Source organism: Pollachius pollachius (genome assembly GCF_949987615.1).
Source record: "Pollachius pollachius genome assembly, chromosome: 10".
NCBI lineage: Eukaryota > Metazoa > Chordata > Actinopteri > Gadiformes > Gadidae > Pollachius > Pollachius pollachius.
This window is the reverse complement of record NC_136943.1, coordinates 23,099,928-23,112,984: the sequence shown is the minus strand read 5'-3', so window position 1 is coordinate 23,112,984 and position 13,057 is coordinate 23,099,928. Positions and strand designations below refer to the sequence as shown.

At 41.2% G+C, this 13,057-nt stretch overlaps 1 protein-coding gene across 4 annotated transcripts in view; it reads left to right on the top strand.

Moving 5' to 3' along the window:
- abhd18 (abhydrolase domain containing 18) overlaps positions 1-11,606 on the top strand; it is a 43,151-nt gene extending 31,545 nt beyond the window's left edge. For all 4 annotated transcript variants that reach the window (XM_079744316.1, XM_079744318.1, XM_079744317.1 and 1 more), the window contains 6 exons: positions 2,410-2,499; positions 7,970-8,071; positions 8,200-8,420; positions 8,523-8,653; positions 10,437-10,599; positions 10,787-11,606. In XM_079744316.1, coding sequence (XP_079600442.1) covers positions 2,410-2,499; positions 7,970-8,071; positions 8,200-8,420; positions 8,523-8,653; positions 10,437-10,599; positions 10,787-10,841 — 762 coding nt within the window. In that variant the 3' untranslated portion in view covers positions 10,842-11,606. The remainder of the gene's footprint in view (positions 1-2,409; positions 2,500-7,969; positions 8,072-8,199; positions 8,421-8,522; positions 8,654-10,436; positions 10,600-10,786) is intronic.
- The last annotated feature ends 1,451 nt before the right edge of the window (positions 11,607-13,057 follow it).

Genomic DNA, 13,057 nt, shown 5'->3' with positions numbered 1-13,057 from the left:
ACAAAGGATCGAAGCTCCTCTACATCCGCTGTGCCACTTTGATCTGGCTCATTCATGATGTCAGATTAGAAGGATGGGCACAGTCACAGATGCAGTTCAGAGTTTAATTGTTCAGTATAAATAAATTAGACAGTGGTCAACAAATCATAAAAGTCCACTCAGAAGGTAAGACCACAAAAAATTCAACAAGGGATTAAAGTTAAACTTAGAGTTCATTCAAGGTCAAGGGCAGAGGTAAAGTTAGTTTGGTTACAGTACATTCCAAGGTAGGTCCAAAGCATAGTCAAGGGCACAGTCCAGGTTCAAAGCACAGAGTTCAATCAGCGTAGCAACGCAGCCAGACAGGGCAAGACAAAGGGAAGGTCAGGGACAAGCAGGGTTCAATAGGGTAATCCAAAGAGAGTCCACGCGAACAGTCCAAAACGCAATCCAAAAATCCGAAGTCGAGGCGAGCTGTGTCAAGTGAAAAGTTAGCGTATCCAAAGTTCCAAAGAAGTTCACAAGAGAAGTAGCACCTGTAGCATGCAAACCATGAATGAGCACTGACAAGCCATGCGGGGTAGAATTTAAACATGGCCGCTCACTTCCTCACCAGCTCAGCTGAGCTGGCCTTGTGCCGACTCCTCAGTGCCCTCTGCAGTCCTGGAGGGCACGCTGTGTGTTGAGTTGTGACAATTTTCGATAATGACCGGCGACGTTCTATACATTATTAAACGACTCCTTGCCAAAACAGCAGAGAAATAGTCCGCCAAAGACGTTGACGTCGCTTAGAAACCGGACGCGCTGGGGTTGATAAGTTACCGGACTACTTACGGAGTGATAAGAAAGACGTGAATCAGGCAAAAAATCCACTTTCCTTGACAGTGGTCAAGTTCGGTATGCATAAAAGTACCGACTGACCAATTGCGAAATACTGCAGCTGCTGATGCCGTCTCTCTAAGTTAAAAAGTAGCCGCACCCACCATAAACCAATCGGAATAAGGGTATACATGTCGATTATAGCGGACTACACCACTTCTTCTATTCCGCATGGAATTATATTCCGATCAGAGAATTGTATTCCGATTGAGCCGTATATATGATAGTTTTTTATTACGATTGAGCTGTTCTTCCACTTCTAATCGGATCAGAAGTGTCCATGTAAACGCGGTCACACCGGTCTCACGGTAACGTCAAAATCCATACCGTAGCGCAATTTCACACCAGTGTACTTTCTATAGAGGGATTATCAGTCTACGTCACTCCCCGCTCTACGAGCATGTCATATGCAGAAAGAGACGAGAGCGACAAGAGCCGCAATCATGTCTTGTTGTGCGGTTGGTTGCACAAACCGTTTTAATAAGACTGATTATCCAATTAATTCTACTTCTTGCTTGCCAACATAATAAAACAATTCAAATTCTTTACTAATAATGCTTTTTCTTATTCGTATTGCATGCTTATTAAATGTATACTCTGTTTGAGTTCATCAAAAAGTAGTCCCCTTTAATTACGATGGATCAAACATGTTTTTGACACCTCAAAGTGCATTATCCCGCTTATACCATGGTCACTTGCCATGGAAAGTTAATTAAGATCATTCATTTATATTTTCATGCGTTTTACAATCCAAATATAAAGTTTTTCACATAAATAGGACAGACCTTAGCTACGACTTGGCATATAACCGCGTTTTCTGATTACAGTTTAATGTAACAGTAAGCTGACAACATCTCTAATTAACACCGCAACTGCAAATTAACCACACTGAGATAACCATGGCAACCGGTCAAACAAATGTTCTATTTGCGATCATTCTTTAAATATCGATTCCTCCAGCCACAGGTCCGAAAATTAGCATTTCCCCATTATTGTCTTTCAAATGACTTTGAACTAACAGAAGCAAACTCGTGAAGTGGGTATAACTAGACCAGCCGGGTATATCCAGTTTGTATATCCGGTTTGTTTCAGCGCACGCACCACGTGACATTATTGATATCGCTCAGGTCCTACTCGCAACATAAAAATAAATCCACGCAAGTTTTAGTAATTTTAGGAGATAGGCCTGCACGTAAATTACACAAATTGAAAAACTCATGGGCGTTGTTGGAAATTGTTGGCGGTGCGCCACCTACTGGTTGCATATGGGGGAAACACTGGTCATATACAATGCTAACTAAATGCATGATAGATATCCATCAAAACCATATTACTACCATGCCAAGTCAATCCTGTAAAAATCTCAGATGAGCAAATATAGGTGTTTATAAACCGCATTATATCACAGAAAATGTTTTCTTTATCAAAGATAAATCAATGACTAATATATAGATGTGCTCTGAAGTTATTAACATATTAGTTTAGTTTTAATTCATGTCACCTGGGTCTTTAAGATGCACCCCTTTGTAACATATTGTGTGTTTGTTTCAGATGGCGTCTCTGTCTGTGACTAACTGGCCCAAACCCATTCCTCTGATTCCCTGTCTCTCCTGGTCGACTGCATCGAGTGTCTTCACCACGGTAATGATTACAGGTTACTGTACTCTAGATCTTTGGGTTTTTCTGTCAATCTTGTTTTTAATCTTAAGGATGATTTCTTTTGTTGTTGCTTAATAATAACAAAAATTTAAAATAACGAATGAGATATAGTTTATTATTCTACATAAATTAGGGATGCATATTTCAGGAAAAAATCTTGATGCATTTTCTCTTCATCGTTGGGCAGAATTGTCAGGGACAGCGGCCTGTTCTCAGTCGCTTGCGAGTTCCAAAAAAATCACCTATGCAAGTGGCATGGTATGACGCATGCATTTAACTTTCTTTGATAATCTTAAATGGCTTTGAAATGAAGAATACAGTCACCCACTTAAAATACATTGTAATACATTGTCTTCTAGTAGCCAACCAATGCCCAGGTAAAACTCATGCAGCACCCCCCTATCCTCTAGGACTCAACTAGTAGATTCCCTGCTATGCAGATGATGCCCAGTTATAATCCTCTAAATCCTAATGATCCTCACAGCTTAAATAACCTCAGGGACTGTTTAGACCACATTAAATGCTGGATGCTTTCCCAAATTGATTGTCAACAACTTGTTGATTGTTATCTGCTGCTTTGCATAGTGCACTGTCCCATTCAGATGTAAAAAGGACTCGTTCAATCAGTTCAATCAGTTGCTGTTAATTTAATGGTAAAATACACAGAGATAACCATTTCGCTGAATTCATTGTCTAAAATTATCCTCTGCAAGATAAAGTGGTCAGATTTGGCCTCCAGACGGCCAGTGTCTGCCCCTCTGTCCACTGCCTGATGCCAGTGTCGGCCCCTCTGTGACCGCCTGATGCCAGTGTCGGCCCGCTGTCCACTGCCTGATGCCAGTGTCGGACCCCATGTGACCACCTGATGCCATTGTCGGCCCGTCTGTCTATTGCCAGATGCCAGTGTCGGCCCCTCTGTCCACTGCCTGATGCCAGTGCATTGGTATTAGTTATTGTTCTCCAGATTTTGCTTCTTTGAGTCTATTCCAGGGGTCGGCAACCTATGGCACGCGTGCCACGCCGCGGAATAAACACTGATACGCCGGCCACTCAGTGTAATTACCATACTCACTTTATCTGTCCTGTTTTAAAAATAAAAGCCAGCGTTTGACTGCCGGCACTAGGACCCGGGGGACACCACTGCATGGATTTGATGTTGGAGTGTGGCCATTGGTCAGGTTGCAGGCGGCAAGGCGCGAGAATTTCAGATCAAAGTGTGTGACGTGACCAAGCGCGCTGTCCGCTGTCTTCGTGCTGACATATGAATGAATGTCAGAGCATGATATTGTGAACAATGGCAACGCCCGCTGCGGCTAAAACTAGGCCATTCCAGTGCTGCTGGACACAAGAGTTTGGGTTTGTATTTGTGAAGGACCGTTCTGCACTTTATGCTGTGAGAATGTTGTGTGCAGAACGTCAAGTATTAAGCGTCATTTTGAGACGAAGCACGAGAAGATCTTCAAAGACCAAGCAGACATAGTAGAGTCAATTAAACGTGCAGTGTCCAGATATGAAAAACAAGCTAGCTCCTTCAAGGTTTTTACCACTGCTAAAGATCACGGGACAGAAGCGAGCTATCGCATTGCGCATTGCATTGCAAAGCATGGGAAGCCATTTACGGATGGCAAATTTATTAAGAAGGATTTTCTCAGATGCTCAGATGCTCTTTTTGAAAGCTTGCCAAATAAAGAAACGATCAAGTCACGAGTAAAGGACATTCCCACGTCAGCTAGAAGTGTTCAGCAACGTATTGATGAAATGGCTGAAAATGTCAGAGCTCAGCAAACAGCTGGATTAAAAGGTGCTGCGGCATTTAGCAATGCACTTGATGAAAGCATGAATGTGAATGACATCCTGCGTTCGGTAGTCATGGCAAGGTACTGTGATTCAACTGTCACAGAGGAACTATGCTGCTTAAAGCCAATGCCTGATACTACAAAAGGTGAAGACGTAGCCAAGGCATTAATTGAACATTTTGAAGAGCGAGGGATTAACATCAGAAAAGTGTTTGCAGTGACCACAAACGGCGCCCCCGCTATGGTTGGGAGACACAAGGGAGCTGTCAAACTGATAGAAGAAAAAGTCGGCCACCCCATCATGAAACTCCACTGCATAATACATCAGGAAAATCTGTGTGCAAAAATGTCAAATTCCGTTCTCAATGAAGTTATGGCCACGGTGACAAAGATTATTAACTTCAAAGTGAAGTGATCTGCACTGACGCATCAGCAGTTTCGGTCCCTGCTCAAGGAGCTGCACAGCGCATACACAGATCTGCCTCTCCACTCAACAATGAGATGGCTGAGTTGTGCAAAAGTTCTGGAGCGATTCGTCAGCTGCTTTGATGCTATCAAGGCCTTTCTGGCTGAATAGGGCCAAAAGTATCCAGAACTGGAGGACGAGAAGTGGATTGTGAAACTTATCTTTCTGGCGGACATTACGGGACATCTGAACGTGCTCAATCTCAGACTGCAAAGTGCAGGACAAACTGTTTTGGACATGTTTGAGACATGGACGGCTTTTGTCGGTAAGCTGGCAGTATTCTCAGATGACATTTCCACCTCCACGTTCCACTACTTCCGACACCTGAGAGAGCTGTCCTCCCTGCGCAACATCAGCACCGCTGAAATAACCACGTACATGCGTGTGCTGGAGGCGGAGTTCACAACACGATTTGTGGATTTTAAAAGGTACGGACCAATGTTCTCTATCTTGATCAAGCCCGACAGCTTTGATGGACATGATTTGGATGCTACTCTGATCGACTGGATGGATACAGAGGACATGGAAATGCAGCTGATTGTGCTGAAGAGCTCAACACTGTGGGTGACCAAGTTTGCAGAGCTCAGAATACAGTTGGAAAGCCATACCAGTAAAAGATCATGGAGCCCACATCATCACCTGCTGGGCATCTGCACCTGAGAAATTCTGCTGTCTCCGGGGCATTGCACTGGCGCTGCTGTCAGTCTTCGGGTCCACATATCTCTGTGAGCAGGTGTTCTCACACATGAAACATGTGCTCAGCCCCACCCGCTGTCAGTTAACAACGGAGCACTCTGAGGCATGTTTGCAACTCAAAATAACTAACTACAAGCCCCAGATCACAGAGCTCAGTCAAGCAAAGCAGGGCCAGGTATCACACTGACGGTCTGGTAGGCATCTGATAATTTGATGTTGCCTCAGCCTACACTAGTTTTAGTTTAAATGTGTAGCTGTTTTTCCGTCTTTGAAATGTTGATGTGGCTATTTTGTTAAGAATACAGATACTGTTATTATTGAGAATAAAATTCCAGTTATTTTGGAAAAAGGTTTTTGTATTTTGTGTCATAATTTAACTTTGCGTTATTGTTCATAAAAGCCAGGGATCACACTGACTGTCTGGTAGGCATCTGATAATTTGATGTTGCCTCGGCCTACACTAGTTTTAGTTTAAATGTGTAGCTGTTTTTCGTCTTTGAAATGTTGATGTGGCTATTTTGTTAAGAATACAGATACTGTTATTTTTGAGAATAAAATTCCAGGTATATTGGAAATGTTTTTGTATTTTGTGTCATAATTTAACTTTGCGTTATTGTTGATAATGGCACAGTAGATGAGGAGAAAATTTTAAACTGGTACTCCATGTTACAAAGGTTGCCGACCCCTGGTCTATGGAGAATCTAAGAATCTGAATGTATGCAGCATCCATCGCCTAATGCAGCTGTCCAGATGTTTCCTTAGCAGAGATGTCCCTCGGCTATTTGAAGATTATACTTTTCAGCCATTTTGCAGTAAAGCCAGCAACTCTTATTTTCCCTATTAACCCTTATTAGACCAATGTGTAAAAAAAGAAGACACTATTGTACTACTGTTTATTTCATTAACTATTCAGTGTAACCGTGGACACCATTTGTTATTCTATGGTTATTCCTAGGAGATTATTATTTAGTTATATTTGAGCCCCTGATGCAGGGAGCAGCAACATCAGACTGAATTGTATGTAATAAAACTAACCTAGGAAACCACATTTTTAAATTATGCAAGTGAGATGACCGTTGCTGCTTTTTGTGTGATTTGATTGGTTGATTCTTAACATAGTATGGTGTGATTGCATCAGTCTCACAGCAAAGTGTTGATTCATATAAACTTGAGGGCATATTCAAGCTGCGTGTAAGAGGAGCTTTTCTTGCTTCTGCCGGTTAAAGGCCTGAGGACTAGAAGCAGAGACGCTGGGCTGGCCCTCTGGGCTGGCCCTCAGTCCCATGAGGACCACAGCATTGGAACACAGACAGAGGAACAGCTGTGTGTAGGAGTGATGACTGAACTGGCTGTCAACACCTTGTGGGACCAGTCCTACTTAGTATTATTCATCCTAATTTTCAGTTATTATCTAAAAAATAGGGCTTATATAAGTTCAATGCGCTATTACTTTTACCTAAAAATATATAGCATATTTTTATTTTTTATTATATTATTATTATTATTATTTTTTACATATCGTCACCCTCTTAAAGTAATGGCCTAAGTCACCTTTTTGCCAAAATGATTTTCTTGCCTAAATCAGCACGAACAGATCATGTCATGATCTGTTCAACTGAGGATGTTGGGGATTTTACCAGAGGTGGCTAGCATCACAAAGAGCTGATTTAGGCAAGAAAATCATTTTGGCAAAAAGGTGAATTAGGCCATTACTTTAAGAGGGTGACGAAATATGAAATGCACCTATGTAAAATAGGATTAGGAGGTCCCCAAAAAGTTTGGTATCACATTGATCACCAGGGGTGCTATAACTCGTGATCAAATCGAATTGACCACGAGTTTTGTGCAAATACGATTATGTGATAAATGAGACGGAGTTATTTCCGTACTTCTCTGGTATCCCCGGTGACAAAAACATACTGTAGGCTACAAGAGATTGAATGTTTTTGTGTTGCTATGCAGGCTACAGTGTCACACCTTTACGTAATACCAGGGGCGTAGGAATGAGTTTAACATAGGGGGGGACACATATCGGAAACCTGACAGATCCGTTAATGGTTTGAACAGAAATATGTCGTAAATTAACTACACTGAAAAAATTCACAAATATATTTTATTCTACTAAAAAGATACATTTGTAAATGTAAAGGAAAACACATTTTGAATGGCAGTAATGAACTGATGAATATCAAATCAATTATTTAATTGCACGCTCAATCATCCAGTTTTTTAGAATAAGAAGCGGTGACAAGACGCTGTAGTGCGCTTTCAAAATAAAATAAAATATTTTTCTCCCCGGTATAATTTTTAGGTGGGACAAATGCGCCTGTCTCCAATATTGGAGGGGACCGTCCCCCCCGGTTCCTACGCCCTTGCGAAATACTATAAACCAAACTGATCCCTAAGTTATTATATACATTTGTACTACTTTGTGTCAAACTGTTTAAAACCATAGAACATTTAAATTAAACTCTTCTATTCTCTTTGGTTTCAGGGTGTTTTGAGTAAAGCTGTGAATTGGCGAGAACTGGATAGGCAGTATGCAATTAACTCAGTTTATGAAGAGGAAATTACTAAGTTTCTTGAATACTGTGGGGTAAGTTGTACCTTATATATCTCAAATGAAAATAAAAAAAATACTTAATACATTGTTGAGAAAGTAAATTCCTCGTGCACAAATGAGATCAACAAAAAAAAAGTTAATGTTATATGTGTTTCTATTAGGTGGATTCTTTTAAAAGGGCCCAGGATCTAGTAAAGATCTCCCAGGACAGTTTGAGTTCACTAGACCATCTGGTGTCTTTCAGTGGAGATGGAGAAGAAACAATCCGTTATCCCAGATATAGAGTGGGGATAAGTGGGGAATCGGATGGAAACAGTTCTGAAGATGCACTAGAAAAAATAGTCTCACACAATAGGAGACATTGCTTTGACACTCTTCCAAGGTATTTCAATTGCAAATGTAAAAAAAAAAGAAGCAAATGTTGATTTAACATTTAATGACATTAAATACTATGATGTTGACGGCTCTTGCTTCCTTTTCATAGGCCAGCTAACGATGCTGTACCTACTAACAGCAAGGACTCTGCAACCAACTATCAGCCATTCTCACAATGGGAGTCTCTTCGTTTTATGAAGGGAGTAATGGATGAATGTACACACATGGCTAACTTTCCACGTAAGTATTTTTCGACACAAACTGGTGGATGTTAAGGATTTTTGGAGCTAGCCAGCCTGGCTAGTCCACCATCATTAAACCAGCACGGCTGAAATGTTACATTGTAGTTGTGATGACCTTGCTCTAGTTGGTTTCTGCGTGCCATCTATGATGGCACGCAGTATTTATCTGGTCGCAGGAACAGCCAGTAGAAGTGCATTAAGTGAGTTAGGGTTAGGGTTAGGTTAAGGCTAACCCTTCTCATAAACTGAAGAAGCACATAACTGTCACAGGGAGCAGATATGCAGTCGTTGTTGCAAAGTGTTTTCCTGCTTGCTCAGATAATTTCTCTGCTTGCGCAGTTAGTTAAAACGAAACCGGATCGTTTTCGCCCGTTTCGGCTCCATGTGGACGGGGCCTCAGATACACTTTTATAGAAGGACTAGCCTTTTTTATTTTTAAATCCACATTTGGGATGTACATTTTTTTCTTTCAATCTCCACTGCTTAGAGAAAGAACCCTATTCATTGATAAAGGCTGTGTAAAAAAAATTGAGCTCTTAATTTCTGGCCGTGATATGCTGCTGTCTGAACCAAACGCCTTAACCAACATACTAGTTTGGGGGCCTACAACTAGAGCTTAATATGGAGTGGTTCTGATGGCTTTATCTCACTAATGTTGGGCCAGTGACACATATCAAACACATGTCACATATTGGGTAATTCAGAACAATAACTAAGTGATAATTTTGCTCTCGTCACTCTAATTAATTAATCGTAGTTAATCTTTAAAAATCATTATTCAGTCTACCTCTTTCAAGGTCGAGCAGTAGCATTTTAAGACGCACACTTTTTTAGTTCCTGATCACAGAAGCTTAATGACGAAGCCGAAATAATTAAATCTTCCTAGACCAATTGTAGATACATCTCACTACTGCCAGGAGAAGATGGGCTTCTTTATGAAATTTGAGAGTGATGCTACGCACACGTAAAATTGTTTTTTAATACATGCTCACTTCTTAGATTTTTAGGTTTGTTTTATATTTTTTTCTCTACTCAATCAATCCGCTTAAGTATTTAGCATTACCTGTCAGCCTCAGAGTTAGACTTACATTGCTCTTGCAAGTCGCAAAAGTTCTTACAATTTGTGTATTGTGTATGTATCTCCTATTTTTGCTCTTCTGTCTCTAAATATCATCTGCAAAATAACACACTAACTAATCTGTTTAATGAAAGAATAAGAATATCTGATCAGACATTTTGATTTCCATCAACACAGAATCCAGATTGTATTAGGTTGATAGTCGACTGATTATTTTACATGGACATTTGTATATATTGCTATAATTTATGTATTTTATTTATGAGACATTTTTAATGTCTCATAAGTGATTAAAGGCATGATGTAGCTATTTTCAGCCTACCTATGATATGATAAGTACCTTTAATGCGCTATTCATTAGTTAATAAGTTCAATATTTTTTGTTACATAAAAAGGTAAAAAACAGTTATTAATGCATCCTTTTAAAACTGGAATGTGATATAAAGGGAAATTATTACTCTTGATCAGAATATCCCAATTGCCAGAAAATTTGTCTTTCTTGGCAGCTTTAATGGTAGCATTCTGCAGCGCACCGTGTAGCCCCAATGTTTCTCCACACACACAGATAATAATTAGATATTAAATGTTATAGTAAATTTCTCCCATAAAGGGTAAAATGTTTCTGAAGTGTTTGTTACTACAATTACATTGCCAAGAACAGGGAAGGATTTTTAACCTTCCTCTTTTGAATATTTCCCTCCAGTCCCTGTAGATCCCAGTCTTATTATTGTGGTTCAAGCGGAGGAGGACGCCTACATACCTCGTACCGGAGTCCTCAGTCTACAGCAGATCTGGCCTGGATGTGAAGTCAGATACATTAAGGGAGGACATATCGGCGCGTATCTATTCAAACAGAACCATTTCAGGTAAACCACTTGTAGAGGGACTTGTGCAGCTGTGTAATCTGTGCACAACAATAATGAAATGGAAATATAGCCAAAATCTATTATTCTATTATCGATATGTACATTTAAAGGCAGAATATGAAGCGTTCTGTATTCTGAAGGTGACATTTGAATATAGATTAAATGAAAAGCTCCCTTTCTCTTTCAGAAAAGCCATCTATGATGCCTTTGACAGATTCCAACAGAAATACTCAAACCATTGATAGCAAGGACAGCCATGGATACCTTTTTCCAAGAACAAACCAAAGACTTGGATGAATTACTACGCTGAACTGAAAACATTTGCCTATACTCCTTGAGGAACATTATGTAGTTCAACAATTACGATTTTCTTATGAAACATTATCAATGTACACAACTGTTTCAAGTATCAGTTTAAAAACTCAAACTGGTTAAAATAAACTTGCCTACTATTATTATTAACTTAATTGAAATTTGATGCATGAATACATGGTGGTTCCATTAAAGGTCCCATGGCATGCTACTTTATGGATGCTTTAATATAGATAGTAGTGGGCCCCAAACACATTATTTGAAGAGGTTCCGAAATTCAGCCGTGATGCAGAATTACAGCCACTACAAGCCAGTCGCACATTGAGCTTTCCCCAAACGCACCGTTTCGGTGTCTGTAGCTTTAATGCAAATGAGGAGGAGAGAGGCGGGTCAAGGAGGAGTGTGGGGGTGTGGCCCTGAGCAGCTTGCAGCCACGGTACCATGCGCTCTGTTTACAGTGGGTGTATCGCAATGGCGAGGCGCACACAGCCTTTGGCCGTGTTCTGTAAATATTCTAGATAATATTCATCATATTATACATAGATATCTATATCATATAATATATATTATCACGGCCGAAAGCTGTGTGAGCCTCCAGATGATATTATGAATCTCTAACGACTGCGTCGCTTTTCCACTTCCACATCAATCTGAAGTAGACTGAACCACGACATGGAGGAGAAAGGGATTGTTGACCGTGGTTGTCTCCCGCCGGAGCCTCGCTGCCGAGGAACCACCGCCTCGGCAGCGGGCAGCACTTAGGCACCACCGCCTTCTGCAGCAGGCAGCGCCGAGGCGGCGGGAAGCGGGGCTCAAGCGGGAGACATTTGCGGGCAACAATCCCTTTCTTCTCCATGTCGTGGTTCATGTACTTCAGGGAGTCAGAGCCAAAGTTCCTTTCCCCCAATTCCTTCTCAGACCCTCTCTCTAACCCTAACCCCCACTACGAGTCTCGTTGTGGAAATACCAGAGACGAGAGTCCGACGTGGTATGCGCCATAACACCAACAGCAGAACGGTTACATAAAGAAGTGTACAACACTTGCGTTACAGTATGTGTAATCACACACACACACACACACACACACACACACACACACACACACACACGTGGCGCTCGCACGGTCGTATCTCATTGGCGGGCCAAATTCTCTGGGCTGGCAAGGCAGAGAAAGGGGAGGTGGCATCTCCCCTTATGACGACATACAGGGAAAATTCCAAAACGGCGTGTCTGAGCTTCGTTTTTTCAAAGGCGGAGCAGAATGCCTAGTGCTCGTTTTACACCCAACGAAATTTCTAGCTACTGGGGGAGCATAGGTAGGCTAGGGGAACTCATATTTATGTTAGAAAACCTCAGAAAGTGAATTTTTCATGTCAAGGGCTCTTTAAAAGGAGACTTTGTGTGTAGAACTTTCATGATATTTCACTGAGGCACGCCTCCTTTTAACCTGTCCGACCCAGACTCCTGAGAGTCCACTGAGCTCGAGCTGAGCTTCAGCTCGAGTAACCGTACGACTCGACAAACAGATGGCTGCGCCCGTAATGAGATGTATTTACTTTGTATTTGTGCCATGTTGGTCGTTTTAATGTATATTTTAAAGCAAACATGTATGGTGTTTTTTCCAACAAGTAAACATAGTATATGAGTTCCAGAAAGCATGTTTTTTAAGCTGTTTGCTGGAAATAGCTTTTAGGAAAAAAAAGTCTTGCCTACCGCTATTCCCCTGTTTTAGTCCCTTCAGAATGCGCGGTTTCTGGTGTCTGTAGCTTTAATGCAAGTGAGCTGCTGCCCATTGACCAATGAGCTGTCAGAGTGAACCACAGCGTGGAGAGTAGTGATTGTTGCTGTTTGTGCACTCCTGAGCTCTATAGAGTGGCGAAGTCACGCCCCTTCCGGTAGAGCCTAGGAGATCGAAAAATATGAATATGATTCCATTTTTGGATTTAAATGATAGAGGAGACCGTCTCCATCTTGTTTGACCTGGCCAGTATTTATACATGTGCCCAGTCATCTCCACTCCAGTGGAGCGAATATGTTAAACTCCAGGAAAGATTATGCCTTGCCCCAGAAAAGGCAGACATAATCATTTTCCTTCAGAACTGTTGAGGACTGCTCAAATAATACTTCATTGTACAGTTTTGTAGTT